This window comes from Eurosta solidaginis, chromosome 3 (assembly GCF_040869045.1).
Source record: "Eurosta solidaginis isolate ZX-2024a chromosome 3, ASM4086904v1, whole genome shotgun sequence".
NCBI lineage: Eukaryota > Metazoa > Arthropoda > Insecta > Diptera > Tephritidae > Eurosta > Eurosta solidaginis.
The window spans coordinates 23,506,509-23,526,642 of NC_090321.1; the positions used below are offsets into that span (position 1 = coordinate 23,506,509).

General features: G+C 37.0%; 3 protein-coding genes across 3 annotated transcripts in view; 2 read left to right on the plus strand and 1 right to left on the minus strand.

Annotated features, from left to right (window-relative positions):
• The window catches only part of LOC137246283 (senecionine N-oxygenase-like), a 339,460-nt gene that overhangs the window by 198,998 nt on the left and 120,328 nt on the right, over positions 1 to 20,134 (minus strand). The gene's annotated exons all lie outside the window — the stretch shown is intronic.
• Positions 800 to 19,041, plus strand: LOC137243453 (uncharacterized). The gene is made up of 5 exons (XM_067771243.1): positions 800 to 1,247; positions 2,582 to 2,771; positions 15,760 to 15,931; positions 17,997 to 18,532; positions 18,595 to 19,041. The coding sequence occupies exons 1-5, from the start codon at positions 1,060 to 1,062 to the stop codon at positions 18,772 to 18,774; spliced, it is 1,266 nt and encodes a 421-aa protein (XP_067627344.1). The 5' UTR covers positions 800 to 1,059; the 3' UTR covers positions 18,775 to 19,041.
• Positions 6,425 to 15,292, plus strand: LOC137243454 (uncharacterized). Its single transcript, XM_067771244.1, has 2 exons — positions 6,425 to 11,329; positions 11,407 to 15,292. Exon 1 carries the CDS (start codon positions 9,937 to 9,939, stop codon positions 11,104 to 11,106), a length of 1,170 nt encoding a protein of 389 aa, XP_067627345.1. The 5' UTR covers positions 6,425 to 9,936; the 3' UTR covers positions 11,107 to 11,329; positions 11,407 to 15,292.

Consider the following 20,134-nt stretch of genomic DNA (forward strand, 5'->3'; position numbering starts at 1 on the left):
TCATCATCGGTCGAAGTAGTACTCACATATACACACGCATATGGCTACAAACTAAAAATATACATGTATATGGCTGGTAACCAAACATGCAGTTCACGATATTACTACACCTTAGGAGAAACGGGTGAACGAGGAAACCGAGAGTATAAAGTCAGCGCGAGCTGAGGCATGAGTAAGCAGTTTGATTTAAACACGCAAAAAGTTGTGAAGTAACAGTTATTGTAAAGTACTCTCAAAGTAGTCTAATTAAGGCCATTTTGCATTATTGAATGTTAGAGTTATTTATTCAACAGTTTAGCGATTCGAACGTTAGCAGAGGGTTTGGAATAAGTGGAATTTCACTAAATTCGTTACAATATATAATCGAAAATTATCGCGGTTCTATTGCATTGCACAAAACTGTAAAAAATAATATATATTGTATTTGGCGCTCATTTAGTACCAGCTAAGCCTGAATTGATGATTTTATAAATCGAAAACGAATCTTGAATGTTCAACTAACTTAAGTGCAGTATATATGTAAACATCAATACATAATTGAGCAGTTTATACATAATACTCCAGATGTATTATGTACATTGTATGTATGTGTGTGCATATAGTCGGTACATATACACAATGCTGATTTTCAACAACCTACTATAAAGTCAATTCGAACATAAATCCAGTCATTGACGTTGATTTCGATAGCGAAATATATATATTGCTTATAAATATGTACAAATGTATGTATATAAATTTGTACAATATCAATGGGCCAGAGTCTGTGCCACAAACGACGGAAACGTTAGTGATGTTGGGACGGACAGCGTTATATCAATCAACAGTATTTTCCTATTGATCCAACAAAGTGGACGTATAAATCGAGAAGCGCGGTAAAAAACTTAGTGCATTTGAAAATAACATAAAATTGTCGACTATTTAAGTGTAACGGTGCGCTTAGCATATACATACATAAGTGTTGAAATTGTAAGGAAGTGAAGTTAAATATATAATAAAAACCGTGAAGGTTACTACTAAAAATAAGTTAAAATTGCACAAAAAAAAAAAACATAAAAAATGGCATCTAAAGGTAAACGCGTTTGTGTCATTGGTGCTGGTACAGCAGGACTTTGCGCACTCAAAAATTCCCTACAACATGGATTGGACGCAATCGCTTATGAACAATGTAGCGAAATTGGTGGCACTTGGGTTTATACAAAACCAGGACAGGATGATGTGCATAGCAGCATGTATGAGGGTTTACGGTAAGCATCTATATTAGGGTGTACCAACTGGTTACACAATGGACACATACAGTCTATGTAACGCTTTAAGGGCCAATTAATGGTGATTTATAACCATAAAACCATAACCAGATAAACCAGCTGATCGAACCTACCTTATGGAAATCAATGTAGTCGATTAATGGTGCCATACCATAACGCTAACGCCATAACCATACCATAGCCAACCAATTGGTTTTTGGTTTCTCGCCATATCCATAACCTAAAAATATTTGAGTTAGTGAATTTAATAAATTTTTATAGATTTTATTCATTGTTTTGGATACGTTATGACTAAGATACTTATTTTTTCTGGAATATATCTGTAATTTTTTGCCCTTCATTTTTTATGAAATTTTCACGATTTTTAGGTTAAGGCACCATTAATCGACCACATCGGGGATGGTTATGGATATGGGCGTTAGGGTTAAGGAAGTTTAATTGGCCCTTTATTGACCAGCCAGTTTACCCTAGGGTGTACCAAAAATTTACAGTTATTTTTTATTTCGCTCTCATCCGAAATCATCAGGGCATATTTCATTAAAATAAATTGTATCCTAGGTGGAGCTATTAATTTGAATTGTAAGAGGTCCTCCACGGAACTTGAAGTTTTGCCATATAAAACACGGGAATAAGTTTTTTAACATTATTATACATTGCAAGGTATGACAACTTTTTTTCGATAAAATGCATATATGCGTGAGTGCTGGAATTTTGTAAATTTTTTTGACGACATTCGCCATCGCTATATCGCGCTGTCGATAAATATAACAATTCCGATTGTCAATAAAAACTTATTATCGATATTCGCTAATATATAATCAGCTATTAAAGCTAAATTGTAGAAAAATATCCAAGTTTTTTTTAACATCATTAGCTGTAAAGCTAGTAAAAGTTAGTAAACTCGCCAACAGATCGAGAGATACAAGCAAAAATTCATAAAAAATGGTACTTTGTGAGCCTGTAACATTATTCTTTGTTATGTTACGAAAACTTCGTATGAGACTTTTATGAAAATTTCTGTTTTAAAGTTCCTTGCAGAATAAAATAATGTTAGAAACCTTAGTTGCCGTGTTATTTAATTGGCAAAACTTCACGTTCCGTGGAGTACCTTTTAAAGTTAAAATAAAGAGGTCCGCCTCTGGCACAATTTTCGTTTGAACATATTATCTGATATTTTGGAGTAAGAGCGAAAACAGTAAATATCGTAATTTTTGGCACACCCTATTGTATGTTCTAAAATAAGATAAAGATGTATGCTGGTAGTCTGCATATACATACATATATAACTGTTATTTTGACCTTTTTTCCAATAGCACTAACTTGCCTAAAGAGGTTATGGGTTATCCCGATTTCACATATCCCAAGGACATTGAACAATCATTTGTACCATCAGCTGAGGTATTGAAATTCTTGCAATCATATGCGCAACATTTCAATTTGGGAAAATATATAAAGCTGCAGCATGAAATAATACGTGTGCGCCCATTGAAAGGCAAATGGGAGGTAAGTTTGAAATTAAAGAAAGAAGAAAACAAGTAAGGAAGGCTAAGTTCGGGTGTAACCGAACATTACATACTCAGTTGAGAGCTATGGAGACAAAATAAGGAAAATCACCATGTAGGAAAATGAACCTAGGGTAACCCTGGAATGTGGTTGTATGACATGTGTATCAAATGGAAGGTATTAAAGAGTATTTTAAGAGAGAGTAGGCCATAGTTCTATGGATGGACGCCATTTAGGGATATCGCCATAAAGGTGGACCAGGGCTGACTTTAGAATGTGTTTGTACGATATGGGTATCAAATGAAAGGTGATAATGAGTATTTTAAAAGGGAATGGGCTTTAGTTCTATAGGTGAACGCCTTTTCGAGAAATCCCCATAAAGGTGGACCAGGGGTGACTCTAGAATATGTTTGTACGATATGGGTATCAAATGAAAGCTGTTAATGAGTATTTTGAAAAGGAGTGATCCTTAGTTCCCTAGGTGGACGCCGTTTCGAGATATCGCCATAAAGGTGCAATAGGGGTGTCTCTAGTTGTACGATATGGGAATCAAATGAAAGGTGTTACTGAGCGTTTTAAGAGGGAGTGGGCATTAGGTCTATAGGTGGACGCCTTTTCGAAATGTCGCCATTAGGGTGGGCCAGGGGTGACTCTAGAATGTGTTTGTACGATATGGGTATCAAACGAAAGGTGTTACTGAGCATTTTAAGAGGGAGTGGGCATTAGGTCCATAGGTGGACGCCTTTTCGAGATATCGCCATTAGGGTGGGCCAGGGGTGACTCTGGAATGTGTTTGTACGATATGGGTATCAAATGAAAGGTGGTAATGAGTATTTTAAAAGGGAGTAATCCTTAGTTCTATAGGTGGACGCCTTTTCGAGATATCGCCATAAAGGTGGACCAAGGGTGACTCTAGAATGTTTGTACGATATGGGTATCAAACGAAAGGTGTTACTGAGCATTTTAAGAGGGAGTGGGCACTAGGTCTATAGGTGGGCGCCTTTTCGAGATATCGCCATTAGGGTGGGCCAGGGTGACTCTAGAATGTGTTTGTACGATATGGGTATCAAATGAAAGGTGGTAATGAGTATTTTAAAAGGGAGTAATCCTCAGTTCTATAGGTGGACGCCTTTTCGAGATATCGCCATAAAGGTTGACCAAGGGTGACTCTAGAATGTTTGTACGATATGGGTATCAAACGAAAGGTGTTACTGAGCATTTTAAGAGGGAATAGGCATTAGGTCTATAGGTGGACGCCTTTTCGATATATCGCCATTAGGGTGGGCCAGGGGTGACTCTAGAATGTTTGTACGATATGGGTATCAAACGAAAGGTGTTACTGAGCATTTTAAGAGGGAGTGGGCATTAGGTCTATAGGTGGACGCCTTTTCGAGATATCGCCATTAGGGTGGGCCAGGGGTGACTCTAGAATGTTTGTACGATATGGGTATCAAAGGAAAGGTGTTACTGAGCATTTTAAGAGGGAGTGGACATTAGGTCTATAGGTGGACGCCTTTTCGAGATATCGCCATTAGGGTGGGCCAGGGGTGACTCTAGAATGTTTGTACGATATGGGTATCAAACGAAAGGTGTTACTGAGCATTTTAAGAGGGAGTGGGCATTAGGTCTATAGGTGCACGCCTTTTCGAGATATCGCCATTAGGGTGGGCCAGGGTTGACTCTAGAATGTGTTTGTACGATATGGATATCAAATTAAAGGTATTAATGAGGGTTTTAAAAGCGAGTGGCCCTTAGATGTATATGTGAAGGCGTTCTCGCGATATCGACCAAATGTGGATCAGGTGATCCAGAAAATCATCTGTCGGGTACTGCTAATTTATTTATATATTCAATAACACTAACAGTATTCCTGCCAAGATTCCAAGGCCTGTTGATTTCGCCTTGTAGAACTTTTTCATTTTCTTCTACTTAATATGGTAGGTGTCACACCCATTTTACAAAGTTTTTTCCAAAGTTATATTTTGCGTCAATAAACCAATCCAGTTACCATGTTTCATCCCTTTTTTCGTATTTGGTATAGAATTATGGCATTTTTTTAATTTTTCGTAATTTTCGATATCGATAAAGTGGGCGTGGTTATGGTCGGATTTCGGCCATTTTTTATACCAAGATAAAGTGAGTTCAGATAAGTACGTGGGCTAAGTTTAGTAAAGATATATCGGTTTTTGCTCAAGTTATTGTGTTAACGGCCGAGCGGAAGGACAGACGGTGGACTGTGTATAAAAACTGGGCGTGGCTTCCACCGATTTCGACCATTTTCACAGAGAACAGTTAACGTCATAGAATCTATGCTCCTACCAAATTTCAAAAGGATTGGTAAATTTTTGTTCGACTTATGGCATTAAAAAAATTCTAGACACACTAAATGAAAATGGGCGGAGCCACGCCCATTTTGAAATTTTCTTTTATTTTTGTATTTTGTTGCATCATATCATTACTGGAGTTGAATTTTGACTTAATTTACTTATATACAGTAAAGATATTAAATTTTTTGTTAAAATTTGAATTAAAAAAAAAATTTTTTTAAAAAGTGGGCGTGTTCTTCATCCAATTTTGCTAATTTTTATTTAGCACATATATAGTAATAGTAGTAACGTTCCTGCAAAATTTTATCATGATATCTTCAACGACTGCCAAATTACAGCTTGCAAAACTTTTAAATTACCTTCTTGTAAAAGTGGGCGGTGCCACGCCCATTGTCCAAAATCTTACTAATTTTCTATTCTGCGTCATAACGTCAACCCATCTACCAAGTTTCATCGCTTTAACCGCATTTGGCAATGAATTATCGCATTTTTTTCGGTTTTTCGAAATTTTCGATATCGAAAAAGTGGGCGTGGTTTTAGTCCGATATCGTTCATTTTAAATAGCGATCTGAGATGAGTGCTCAGGAACCTATGTACCAAATTTCATCAAGATACCTCAAAATTTACTCAAGTTATCGTGTTAACGGACGGACGGACGGACGGACATGGCTCAATCAAATTTTTTTTGGATCCTGATTATTTTGATATATGGAAGTCTATATCTATCTCGATTCCTTTATATATGTACAACCAACCGTTATCCAATCAAACTTAATATACTCTGTGAGCTCTGCTCAACTGAGTATAACAAGTAAGGAAGGTTAAATTCTGGTGTAACCGAACATTACATACCCAGTTGAGAGCTATGGTGACAACATAAGGGAAAATAACCATGTAGGAAAATGAACCGACGGTAACCCTGGAATGTGTTTGTATTAAATGTGTATCAAATGAAAAGTATTAAAGAGTATTTTATGAGGGAGTGGGCCATAGTTCTATAGGTGGACGCCATTTAGGGATATCGCCATAAAGGTGGACCAGGGCTGACTCTAAAATTGGTTTGTACGATATGGGTATCAAATGAAAGGTGTTAATGAGTATTTTAAAAGGGCGTGGGCTTAGTTCTATAGGTGGATGCCTTTTCCAGATATCGTCATAAAGGTGGACCAGGGGTGACCCTAGAATTTGTTTGTACGATATGGGTATCAAATGAAAGGGGTTAATGAGTATTTTAAAAGGGAGTGGGCCTTAGTTCTATAGGTGGACGCCTTTTCCAGTTATCGCCATAAGGTGGACCAGGGGTGACCCTAGAATTTGTTTGTACGATATGGGTATGAAATGAAAGGTGTTAATGATTAGTTTAAAAGGGCGTGGGTGTAGTTCATAGGTGGACGCTTTTTCGAGATATCGCCATAAAGGTGAACCAGGGGTGACCCTAGAATGTGTTTGTACGATACGGGTATCAAATTAAAGGTATTAATGAGGGTTTTAAAAGGGAGTGGTGGTAGTTGAATAGGGGGTCGCCTTTTCGAGATATCGCCATAAAGGTGGACCAGGGGTGACTCTAGAATGCGTTTGTACAATATGGGTATCAAACGAAAGGTGTTAATGAGTATTTTAAAAGGGCGTGGGGTTTAGTTCTATAGGTGGACGCCTTTTCGAGATATCGCCATAAAGGTGGACCAGGGGTGACTCTAGAATGTGTTTGTACGATATGGGTATCAAATTAAAGGTATTAATGAGGGTTTTAAACGGGAGTGGTGGTAGTTGTAGAGGTGGTCGCCTTTTCGAGATATCGCCATAAAGGTGGACCAGGGGTGACTCTAGAATGCGTTTGTACAATATGGGTATCAAACGAAAGATGTTAATGAGTATTTTAAAAGGGAGTGGGTCTTAGTTCTATAGGTGGACGCCTTTTCGAGATATCGCCATAAAGGTGGACCAGGGGCGACTCTAGACTTTGTTTGTGCGATATGGGTATCAAAGCTTTTTTCTAAAGTTATATTTTGCGTCAATAAACCAATCCAATTACCATGTTTCATCCCTTTTTTCGTATTTGGTATAGAATTATGGCATTTTTTTCATTTTTCGTAACTTTCGATTTCGAAAAAGTGGGCGTGGTCATAGTCGGATTTCGGCCATTTTTTATACCAACACAAAGTGAGTTCAGATAAATACGTGAACTGAGTTTAGTACAGATATATCTATTTGTGCTCATGTTATCGTGTTAACGGCAGAGCGGAAGGACAGATGGTCGACTGTGTATAAAAACTGGGCGTGGCTTCAACCGATTTCGGCCTTTTTCACAGAAATAAGTTAGCGTACTAGACTCTAAGCCCCTACCAAATTTCACAAGGATTGGTAAATTTTTGTTCGACTTATGGCATTAAATGTATCCTAGACAAATTAAATGAAAAAGGGCGGAGCCACGCCCATTTTGAAATTTTGTTTTTTTTTGTATTTTGTTGCACCATTACTGGAGTTGAATGTTGACATAATTTACTTATATACTGTAAAGATATTAAATCTTTTGTTAAAATTTGACTGTGAAAATTTTTTTTTAAAAGTGGGCGTGGTCGTTTCCGATTTCGCTAATTTTCATTAAGCGTTCATATAGTAACAGGAGTAACGTTCCTGCCAAATTTCATCATGATATCTTCAACGACTGCCAAATTACAGCTTGCAAAACTTTAATATTACCTTCTTTTAAAAGTGGGCGGTGCCACGCCCATTGTCCAAAATTTTACTAATTTTCTATTCTGTGTCATAAGTTCAACTCACCTACCAAGTTTCATCGCTTTATTCGTCTTTGGTAATGAATTATCGCACTTTTTCGGTTTTTCGAAATTTTCGATATCGAAAAAGTGGGCGTGGTTATAGTCCGATATTGTTCATTTTAAATAGCGATCTGAGATGAGTGATCAGGAATCTACATACCAAATTTCATCAAGATACCTCAAAATTTACTCAAGTTATCGTGTTAAAGGGCAGACGGACGTAGCTCAATCAAATTTTTTTTCGATCCTGATGATTTTGATATATGGAAGTCTATATATATCTCGATTCCTTTATACCTGTACAACCAACCGTTGTCCAATCAAAGTTAATATACTCTGTGAGCTCTGCTCAACTGAGTATAAAAAGTGAGAAGGTACCTATAAGTTCATGTGTAATCAAATATTATGTACTCAGCTACAATTGTCCAGTTTATATAGATTTAGAGATAGTGCTTTTCATGTTGCATTCTTAAATTCTTAATTTTGACCTAAGTTACCGGGCGCTATGCAAAAAAGCTGAATAGGTATTCAGTTCGAAATATGTTGTGAAAGAAACCCCACGGTCTTAAAAGACATTATTTCAGAAACACAACGCCATAAGTCTTATCAAAAGTGGCCGTGGTTACTGCCGCATTTTTTCAATTTTATTTAAAAAATATTTCTTGTTTTATGGGGACTATTGGAAATGTAGGAGTCTGCCTGTTTTAAAATTTTAATCTTTTTTCAAATTTCTTCTTAATATAACGCTTTCTTTGGAAGTCAAAGTGGTCAAAAGCCATTGATATTTTTGATTAAATATTGTGTGTCCTCCAAAAAAAAGAGCGATTAATATGAGAATGTATTAGTGTCTTAAACAAACTATTTGTATCTGTTGGTGGCTCTGCACTTATCAACAAAGCGGGGTAAACTCGTTTCGTTTAATTAAGCTCATGAATTCTTAAATAATAAGTATAAACTGAACACACCATTAAACAAACAAACACAAATTTAAATTGTTCATAATTATTTTTGTAGACTTTTTAAAGTAACATAATAATTACACTGGACTACGAATTTCAACTTTTTCTCTTTACCAGAAACGCCGTTATGAAACTCGTATGTAGAATCACCCCCTGATTTCGAAAATTTAGTTCATTTTTGATTCTATGGTACCGTTTTTGAGATAATTGCAATTTACCGTTATTCGAAAAAACCAAAAAGATGGCTCCTTTTAATTACGTATATCTCACGAACGAGTCAAGCAATTGCAAAAGAGGTAACAGAATCGGAAAGACGATAAAATTTGCTATAAATGCATCATACACTGATTTTTGCTCAACCATATAGTTTTCGAGATATTAGCTTATCATTTCAGATTTTTGTTTTTTTTTTATGAAAAAATATGAAAAAAATTACTTTTTGCGAGGGCAGCATTCCAAAACCATAAATTTTTTTCCAGATATTTTTTCTTTACGTAAAGCTCCGTTTAATTTGAAAAAAGATAAGCTACCATCGAATAAAATCGATGTAAAACTACGTAAGTTATAAGCGATCAAATAAAAATACCCAGGTTGCGCAACTTCAATGTATGTATACATACATATATTAAAGGTATAAAGTGCAAATGGTTATTATCCGGATAAACGAATAACACCATAACAATGATAATACTTTTTCTTTAAATAAATCAAATAGTACTTTTAATACTCAAATTGTTTTACAGTAGGTAGAGTGGTTGCATCGAAAGGAAGAGTGGTTGGGTTCGAAACCTGCTGTAGGCATGTAGTTATAAACATGTATTTCCCTCACTTATGGGTAAGTATGCAGGTAGATTTTCAAAATTATAAGACACAGAAAATTTTTAAAGCCTACATCTAAAGCAGGTAGTATTTTCTTTTCCCGGCTTCGTATAAAAAGGAACCTTTCTGTCTAGGTAAGATTTGATTTTTTCAATTTTATTCTTGTTCCGAGTATAAATATAAGTTAATGCGCTTTGAAACTTCATAACATCTGCAAGGCTCGCCGGAGATAGTTCAGTTCATAAGTCAAATTTCAAAACCGTGATTTAGTTAAAAAAATAAAATGAGTAAAAGGACGCGAGAATTTGAGTGTAATAACGATCCAGATATGTTCTGTTTCATGTGTGGCCAATATACTATCATAAGGCGACGACGAGTGTTCTCAGATCATATCAAAACTTTATACTCCAAGTATTTTGGCATTGAGCCTAAAAATGCTGCAAAACCATGGACACCGAACACTTTGTGTACATCGTGTCGAGTAGAATTGATTCAGTCGGAATCCGGACAACAAATAAAATTTGATACACCAATGATATGGAGAGAAACTACTTGCCATTCAATAGAGTGTTATATTTGTCAAACAAAAGTACTTGGCGTTGGAAGATCAAGAAGAGTAACCTATGCCAGCGTACCTGCAGTGACATTACCAGTACTACATTCAACGGCAGTTGCGGATCCAGTTCCATTGTCAACAGTAATATCTGAGAGCGGGGAATCAAGTTGTAGTGAATTTCGCATGGGAAACGAGAGAAACGTCCTGTCACAAGCACAACTTAATGATTGGATAAGAGATTTGGAACTATCCAAGGAAAAGGCCGAGATCCACACTTCTCGTATGCAACAATTTAAATTTGTGTCATCCGATGTTAAGGTGATATATTGTAGAACTCGTCACGAACCATTTTCCAAACACTATACCAAGAAAGACAGTATATGCTACTACAACGACATTCCCGGTTTATTCAAAGAGTTTAGTCAAACATATGATTCAAAAGAGTGGCGATTGTTCATAGACAGCAATAAACTGAGTTTGAAGGCTGAATTATTGCATATTGGTAACAAAAAGCCTTCTATCCCGATCGCACATGCAGTAAATACAAAGGAAACCTACGAGGAAATGCAAAAACTACTCAAATTTATCAAATATGAAGAGCATGATTGGAAATTATGTTCTGATCTCAAAGTCGTTGCAATGCTATGTGGTCTACAAAGTGGCTACAACAAGCGCTGCTGCTTCCTCTGCAAGTGGGATAGCCGAGCTCGTAAGGACCACTACGTCAGAAAGGATTGGCCGGATAGAGTCGAGTTGCCGTTGGTGTGGATAACATCAAATACACCCCTCTTGTCAAGAAAGAGAAAATCATACTTCCACCCTTACACATCAAGCTCGGTCTCATTAAAAACTTTGTTAAGGCTTTGGACAAAGAAGGCGAAGCATTCGACTATTTGAAAACAATTTTTCCAGATATTTCTCAAGCCAAGATAAAGGAAGGTATTTTTGTTGGACCACAAATAAAAAAGTTGATCAACAATAATCAATTCAAAGGACTACTCTCATCAGTTGAGACAGCGGCGTGGGAATCCTTTGAAAAGGTCGTTGCTTCTTTTCTCGGTAGACACAAAAGCCCTAACTACGAGCACGAACGACTTAATCAATAATTATGCGAAAATGGGTAAATATTAAAGGTTTATTAAAATTAATTTCCCAAAATGCTATAACTTGTTTACCTAACTAGTATTTTCTTTCCAGGCGTAAATATGTCCTTAAAAATTCACTTTCTACACTCACATTTGACCTTTTTTCCGGCAAATCTTGGCGACGGAAGTGACGAATATGGCGAAGGGTTTCATCAGCAAATGAAATTAATTGAGAATCGATATCAAGGATTCTGGGACGTCGCAATGATGGGTGATTACTGCTGGTTTCTCATAAGAGAAACCGATCCTAAACTGAGTAAGCGTCAAAGTAGAACACATAATTATTTCGACTGCATAGTAAAATCAAATTAAGATAAAGATTGTTAGAATATAGTATAAACATAAAGAAATTTAAAAAAAAGTTAAAAATATGGGTAATTTCATTCATAAATTGAACTTTTAACCAAATAGAAACAGAGCATAGCTAGATATTTCATTCTTCTTTATACCATACATACTATTTGAGGTATACGTTGAAATTGCGCAACCTGGTTATTTTTATTTGATCGCTTATAACTTACGTAGTTTTGCATCGATTTTCTTCGATGATAGCTCGTCTTTTTTCTAATTAAACAGAGCTTTACGCAGAGAAAAAATATCTGGAAAAAAAGTTGTGGTTTTGGAATGCTGCCCTCGCAAAAAGTAAATTTTTTCATATTTTTTCATAAAAAAAAAAAACAAAAATCTGAAATGATAAGCTAATATCTCGAAAACTATTTGGTTGAGCAAAAAACAATGTATGATGCATTTATAGCAATTTTTTGCAATTGCTTGACCCGTTCGTGAGATATACGTAATTAAAGGGAGCCATCTTTTTTGTTTTTTCGAATAACGGTATATTGCAAATATCTCAAAAACGGTACCATAGAATCAAAAATGAACTCGATTTTCGAAATAAGGGGGTGGTTTTACATACGAATTTCATAACGGCGTCTCTGGTAAATTTTGGCCGTCGACCAGTGTTATCAAACAATCTATATTATTAAAGTACCAAAATAATAATTATTTGGTAAAAGCCCATTTTTTAAGTCTTAAAAAATGTTTCATTACACATGTCTGCGGCTACATTGAAAATATTTGGGCCTATTATGAAATTCGATGCTACAATTTAGAATTCTTTCCAGCATCAATGTTGACCTAGTGCAGCAACTGTTGCCACTTTCTCTATTAGCATAGGGAAGCGTTGTATCCCCACTAAGGCACTAAGTGCATCAGCAGGGGACGTTCTCATCGCAACCGTTATGCCAATACAAACGAGCCGATACAGTTTGACTAATTTTGTTATTGTTGTTCTTTACGTGGTTATCGGCCACCAAATTAAGGAAGCATAGGTGACTATTGGCTTCACGACATTATTAAATGTTCAGTATAACATTTTGGCAGGTAGCACCCATGTATTGACCACACATTAACAAATAACAGTCGTCCGAGCTGAAAGTTTCGTGCTCCTATATGGATTTCTAAAAACATATAAAGCAATGCATGTAACTTTAGGATAACGGAATATTCGGTTATGGAAAAGGCGCTTAGGTAGTATATGTAGTGCGACATCTAAGCCAGCCAAGACTTCTTCAAAACAATAAAACTATGAGTTTAGGCATGAAGGGGTGGCGGGATCTTTATGCATAAATAAAGTTGATCATAAAATTTTACTTGAATACAATGTGCACACGCAGCCTGCCCATTATGATCTCTAATCATCCAACGGTCCATAAACAAGCCTTGAAATTATTTCAAAGTTGTCCTTAAATATATCTGAAATGATCCTCGAAACATTTTCGAAGTTGTCTTAAAATTATCCCCAAAACTATTCCGAAATAGTCCCAAATTATTCTGAATTTATGCCGAAATAATGCCAGTCCCGAAATGATTTTGGAATAGTGCCAATAGCATCCTGAAAACAGTATTTACATAGTTCCGAAATAACATCTAAGTAATCCCGCAATAATCTTGGAACAGTACCGAAGTGAGTCCCAACTATTCTAGACCACAGTTTAGAAACCCGAAAACATCTTAAATACAATCTTTGAAAATATTTCGGAAAAGAACCACTAAAGGTCCCGAAAACAACCCCAAGGATAGGATAGGATAGGTTAGGTGGTAGCTGCCCTGTTAAGAATAGCTCACTTGGAAAAAACGAAGGTCCGTTGTGATACCACATACACCAAAAATAACGGTGACTTAGATCTAGCTGCTTAGAGAATCGTTGGGTAGCAACGATAAAGCTCCGAATGATACCGATCTCAACCGATCTCGGGAGATCCAAGTGAGTCGCGACCGAAGTACTTTCGCCTAGTTCTGGCAAAAGCTGGGCAATCAAGCATAAAGTGATTTGGTGATTCCACCTCATCATCCTCCATACAGCTGCAGCAGGATGGAGTTGCCAGTATATTGAGACGTACCGCATGGATACCCATGGGACAGTGCCCTGTCAAACCCCAATGACCATTGATAGGTGAGCCTTAGTGAACCCAATTATTTCAGCAGACCTCCTGCCATCCACTTTCGGCCAGAAAGATCTTGCTACCCTGCAAGACGTGATGTCCACCCAACGTTTGCTGAACTGACTCGAGGCCTAACTATGGAGGAGCAATCCACAGGTGGCCAGCGGGATGCCGAAATCCCTACAGCCATCTTCATCCGGTTCCGTTGTACCGATGCGGGCTAAGAGATCCGCTTGACAGTTACCCGGGATATCACTATGGCCCAGGACCCAGATAATCTTAATTGTAAAATAATTCGATGCAATCGCAAGCGAGTTTAGGCACTCCCAGACCACCCTCGATCGCACTGTAGTTGAGCTCAAGGCCTTGATAGCCGCTTGGCTATCAGAGTAGATGTTAAATTCCCTAACCGTAGTAGCACTGGATAGCATTCCATCCACCGCATCCTTAATCGCAGCAACTTCCGCTTGGAATACACTGCAGTGATCAGCCAACTTAAACTTGCGGCTTAAAATGAGCTCTTGACAGTTTCATGGTCCAGAAAACAATTTTGAAACTATCAAAAAATAAATTTGAAATCATATCGAAATAGTCTCGAACGCTGCTTCAGGTGGTAAATGGGCACACTGCCCGCTTCTTCAAAAATGTTGGACCACGATTTATATGGTTCATTTACTTAATATCATTCGTCGCGGTGAATGTATTTACTTAAAGTTATGACGATTAAATAAAATGAAAAATTAACGTTTTATAAATCATTCTAAACTGACCAGCAGTTCTGGCGAAATTTAGTCACAAAGCAATCAGTACCTACTTAATAAATTCTAACGATTTAATATTTTGAAAATATATAACAGTGCATTTTTGGACTATTGATTTTAAATTATATTTGTGTACATTTGACTTTTATATTCGAGATTTGAAGCGCTTAATACATACAACTTTTTCAATGACCGATTTTATACTTAGGCTGTTATGTCTTGTGACCAAAGATTTAATGTAATCTTTTAAACTTTCGACTTCTGTAATTCGTATCAATATTTTGAGTACGGAGATACTGAAAACTAGTAACAGATCGATACTTTTCTTTCCCCATTAAATTTCAGTAACCATTAAATTTGTAAAACTTGGGTAAACTTTTTCTTTGCTATTAGGTTCTGAGACGAAATTATTCAGTTTGGTAGGCATTGTTTTTAAGCTGGAAACCTATAAAAATAAATAAATGTAAGGCGCGATATCCTCCGAAGAGATCTAAGGCCGAGCTTCTCTTCCAATTTGCGTCGTGCTCCTCTTGATTTTTCCCTAAAAATTGGCCGGACGGGACCTACATATTTTATGCCGACTCCGAACGGCATCTGCAAGGCAGATGAGTTTTCACTGAGAGCTTTTCATGGCAGAAATACCATCGGAGCGCTTGCCAGACACTGCCGAGGGGCGACCCCGCTTAGAAAAATGTTCTTCTAATTGAAAAATCTTATTTCTAAAATTTTGATGTTGCTTTGCCCGGGAGTTGAACCCAGGGCATGGAAACCTATACACACAAAAAAATAAAGTGTATTGTTGACACTTTTCGTAGTGATATCAAAATTAATTTTGGAGTTAACACTGCTCCTCGTTGTACTGCGTCATGACAGATATGCACAGCAAGCCGTAGTGGTGTGGTGGTAGCATGATGCGCCTTACACACCAAACGGTCAGGGCGCGAGTGCCGACCGAAACAACAACCAAATCTATAATTTTTTTGTTACAAGTTAAATAGAAGAATAGTTTTTTTCACCACTTCTTTGGGATTAAATTATCATTATTTTGGTTTTACCATAGAACAACAGCACAAAGTGTAGTTTTTCCATAAAAATTTTTTATGTGTAAGCATGTAATTTTATATGAATGTTACAACTGCATTTGGATTTTATTTATAGCTTACCCGTCTTTTGAAAGCTAAATTTTCTTTTTTCTTTAAGATCTATGTTCGGGATATTAAAAATGATAAATTCTTCAAAGAAATTTTCGATTTCGTTTTCGTTTGCAATGGGCACTACAGCATGCCGCTTATGCCTGAAATTGAGGGTATAGATGACTACAAAGGCAGAAAATTACATAGCCATTGGTATCGTAAGCCGGATACGTTTGAAGGTGAGTATCCAAAAACAAGTAAGGAAGGCTAAGTTCGGGTGTAACCGAACATTACATACTCAGCTGAGAGCTTTGGAGACAAAATAAGGGAAATCACCATTTAGCAAAATTAACCTAGGGTAACCCTGGAATGTGTTTGTATGACATGGGTTTCAAATGGAAGGTGTTAGTGAGTATTTTAAAAGGGAGTGGGCCTTAGTTCTATAGGTGGACGCCTTTTCGGGATATCGCCATAGAGGTAGACCAGGGGTGACTCTAGAATGTGTTTGTACGATATGGGTATCAAATGAAAGGTGTTAATGAGTATTTTAAAAGGGAGTGGGCCTTAGTTCTATAGGTAGACGCCTTTTCGAGACATCGCCATAAAGGTGGACCACGGGTGACTCTAGAATGTGTTTGTACGATATGGGTATCAAATGAAAGGTGTTAATGAGTATTTTAAAAGGGAGTGGGCCTTAGTTCTATAGGTGGACGCCTTTTCGAGACATCGCCATAAAGGTGGACCACGGGTAACTCTAGAATGTGTTTGTACGATATGGGTATCAAATGAAAGGTGTTAATGAGTATTTTAAAAGGGAGTGGGCCTTAGTTCTATAGGTGGACGCCTTTTCGAGACATCGCCATAAAGGTGGACCACGGGTAACTCTAGAATGTGTTTGTACGATATGGGTATCAAATGAAAGGTGTTAATGAGTATTTTAAAAGGGAGTGGGCCTTAGTTATATAGGTGGACGCCTTTTCGAGACATCGCCATAAAGGTGGACCACGGGTAACTCTAGAATGTGTTTGTACGATATGGGCATCAAATGAAAGGTGTTAATGAGTATTTTAAAAGGGAGTGGGCTTTAGTTCTATAGGTGGACGCCTTTTCGAGACATCGCCATAAAGGTGGACCACGGGTGACTCTAGAATGTGTTTGTACGATATGGGTATCAAATGAAAGGTGTTAATGAGTATTTTAAAAGGGAGTGGGCCTTAGTTCTATAGGTGGACGCCTTTTCGAGGAAAAAGTGGGCGTGGTCATAGTTGGACTTCAGATAAGTACGTGAACTAAGTTTAGTAAAGATATGTCGATTTTTGCTCAAGTTATCGTGTTAACGGCCGAGCGGAAGGACACACGGACGACTGTGTATAAAAACTGGGCGTGGCTTCAACCAATTTCGCCCATTTTCACAGAAAACAGTTAGCGTCATAAAATCTATGCCCCTACCAAATTTCAAAAGGATTGGTAAATTTTTGTTAGATGTATGGCATTAAAAGTATTCTAGACGAATTAAATGAAAACGGGGGGAACCACGCCCATTTTGAAATTTTCTTTTCGTTTTGTATTTTGTTGCACCATATCATTACTGGAGTTGAATATTGACATAATTGACTTATATATATAAAGATATTAAATTTTTTGTTAAAATTTGACTTTTAAAAAAAATTTTTTTTTAAAGTGGGCGTGTTCGTAATCTGATTTTGCTAATTTTTCCTTAGCACATATATAGTAATAGGAGTAACGTTACTGCCAAATTTCATCATGATATCTTCAACGACTACCAAATTACAGCTTGCAAAACTTTGAAATTACCTTCTTTTAAAAGTGGGCGGTGCCACGTCTATTGTCCAAAATTTTACTAATTTTCTATTCTGTGTCATAAGGTCAACCCACCAACCCAAGTTTCATCGCTTTAGCCATCTTTGGTAATGAATTATCGCACTTTTTCGGTTTTTCGAAATTGTCGATATCGAAAAAGTGGGCGTGGTTATAGTCCGATTTCGTTAATTTTAAATAGCGATCTTAGATGGGTGCCCAGGAACCTACATACCAAATTTTATCAAGATACCTCAAAATTTACTTAAGTAATCGTGTTTACGGACGGACATGGCTAAATGAATTCCTTTTTTCGCCCAGATCATTTTGATATATAGAAGTTTATATCTATCTCGATTAGTTTATGCCGTTACGGATTACCGTTATGCGAACAAAGTTAATATACTCTGTGAGCTCCGCTCAGCTGAGTATAAAAAAGCAAAGTTCTACAAGGCAGAGAAATTTACAAATCTACGATTATTTTAGGCACCACTGTGCTCATAATCGGCGCTGGTCCCAGTGGCATGGATATCGCGAATCACATAAGCAAATTTTCTAAACACATCTATCTCAGTCACAATTTGGATCCAGCACCCAATATCGACTTTATGCAGAACGTCACTCAAAAGACTGTCGTTCAACGTTTCACTGAAGATGGTGCCATTTTCAAGGATGGCACCACAGAGACATTTGATCACATAATTTTCTGCACTGGCTATAAATACACATTCCCTTTCCTCAGCATGGACGTTCTCTTGCGTGTCGATGATAATTTTGTACATCCACTTTATAAGCATTGCATTAATATTCATTATCCTACAATGGCGCTGATTGGTTTACCTTTCTATGTTTGTCCTTCACAATCGTTCGATTTGCAGGTGCGTTTTGCACTTGCTTTCTACACAAAAAAGCGTGAGTTTCCGAGTCGTGACGAAATGTTTGCTGATTTGGAGAAGGATGTTGAGCAGCGGCGTAAAAAGGGGCTTACCAACCGTCAAGGACATGCGATGGGCGATAAACCGGTTTGTATGAAAAATTCCAAGTAAACAATGAGTTTTGTGTCATGCTTTATTTGTTTTCGCAGTATGATTACTATCGCGATCTCTCCGAAACTGCTGGTATTGAAAATATTAAAACCGTTATTAATAAAATCATGGAAGATTGCAGTCGCAAATATATTTATGAATTGGCCACATATCGCAATGAACGTTTTCAAGTGCTTGATGATGAAACTTTTGTGAAATATCCTATGAAAGCTACATGAAGCTGGAAAAAATATATATTTTATGCTGCGTCTACTTGCTATTTGGGTGCTTTAATAGGTTAGCGGGGTTTACTTTAATACTATATTTATAATACGTACATAAACATACAAATGGGATGCTTTATTTTAAGTTGCTGTAAATGAATTACCATCATTTTTCATATTGAAACTTCATGTGTGTAATAGTCAAAGCTTTGGTCAAAGACGTTAAATATCAATGATGCAATTAAAAGTCGTTCTAAGATATGCAGAACATAACCTCAGAAATGCAATGTTTTTCTTCGTAGACTTAGACAACATCAGAAGCAGGCCGGCGAGAGGAGGGGATGAGGGGGTCCTTTACCCCATTCCCGGGCTTTGGAGGGGCCCGGGAATCTCAAAATGCTATCCAAGCTTTTTGCTTACAGAAAATAAACAAATCATACTTTTAATCAGCTTTCGTAGATAGCAATCATTTTAAATTTCAACAAATTTTACAAATCTCTTAACGTGTCTGCACCCCGCATAAGGTGTTGTTGTTTTTTGGCGTCGGCGTTGTAGCATAAGGTAGAATTCGTTTTCTGTTGCAGCAGAAAAATTCGGTAAATGCAGCAGAAAAACGATGGGATATCCTTAGGCATAACGTTCCAAGCTCTTTCCAAAAACTTTCAGACACAAGATGGTCAGCTAAGGTTGATATAGTTAAGCCTTTTGCAAATCATAGCCAAGGATTGAAACAGGCACTAAACGAGTTACTAAATTTGACAGCGGAAACATATGGTGATGTTAATGGCGTTCTTCAATACATCAAAGAGTTTGAATGTATTTTGTTATCCTCCATTTGGCTAAAAATTTTGACAGCTATTAATGAAAGAAATATTATACTGCAAGCCAGGGATACTACGATCGATATAGAAGTTATAAACTTAGAAAGTTTGATCGCTGATTTAAATCTGATCAGTAATCAATGGGAAAACATTTTATGCGAATGCAAAAGAATCGCCACTGGATTGGAATTTTGTCAAAGTTTCCTGACGTTCGAAAAAGGAATCGCAAAGGACATTTTTATGAATGTGAAGAGAACGAGACGATCACGAGACTGATTTCAAAAACAATACCTTTTTGGTGATAGTTCGGTTATTATAGTCCGGTTATTGCAGGTATTACTGAACGATTTGCTGTCATGAAAATCCTTGAAGAACACCTTTCCTTTTTTGCGGCAATTTGGATACATGAATGAGGTACCAATACGAGAAAATGCCATTCAATTTGTCAGCAAATACAATTCAGACGTTTCCGAGAGTTTAGGATATGAAATGATCCACTTGAAGCACATTTACTCTGCAAATTTTAACGAAAATCTGTCACCATTTGAATTGTT

What these genes read in the sequence shown, in the direction of transcription:
- LOC137243454 (XM_067771244.1), top strand. Translation starts at nt 9,937, where the DNA reads ATGAGTAAAAGGACGCGAGAATTTGAGTGTAATAACGATCCAGATATG.
- LOC137243453 (XM_067771243.1), top strand. Translation starts at nt 1,060, where the DNA reads ATGGCATCTAAAGGTAAACGCGTTTGTGTCATTGGTGCTGGTACAGCA. An exon ending in CATTGAAAGGCAAATGGGAG is followed by an intron (nt 2,772 to 15,759) that starts GTAAGTTTGAAA and finishes TTTTTCTTTAAG; the next exon opens with ATCTATGTTCGGGATATTAA. An exon ending in TAAGCCGGATACGTTTGAAG is followed by an intron (nt 15,932 to 17,996) that starts GTGAGTATCCAA and finishes CGATTATTTTAG; the next exon opens with GCACCACTGTGCTCATAATC.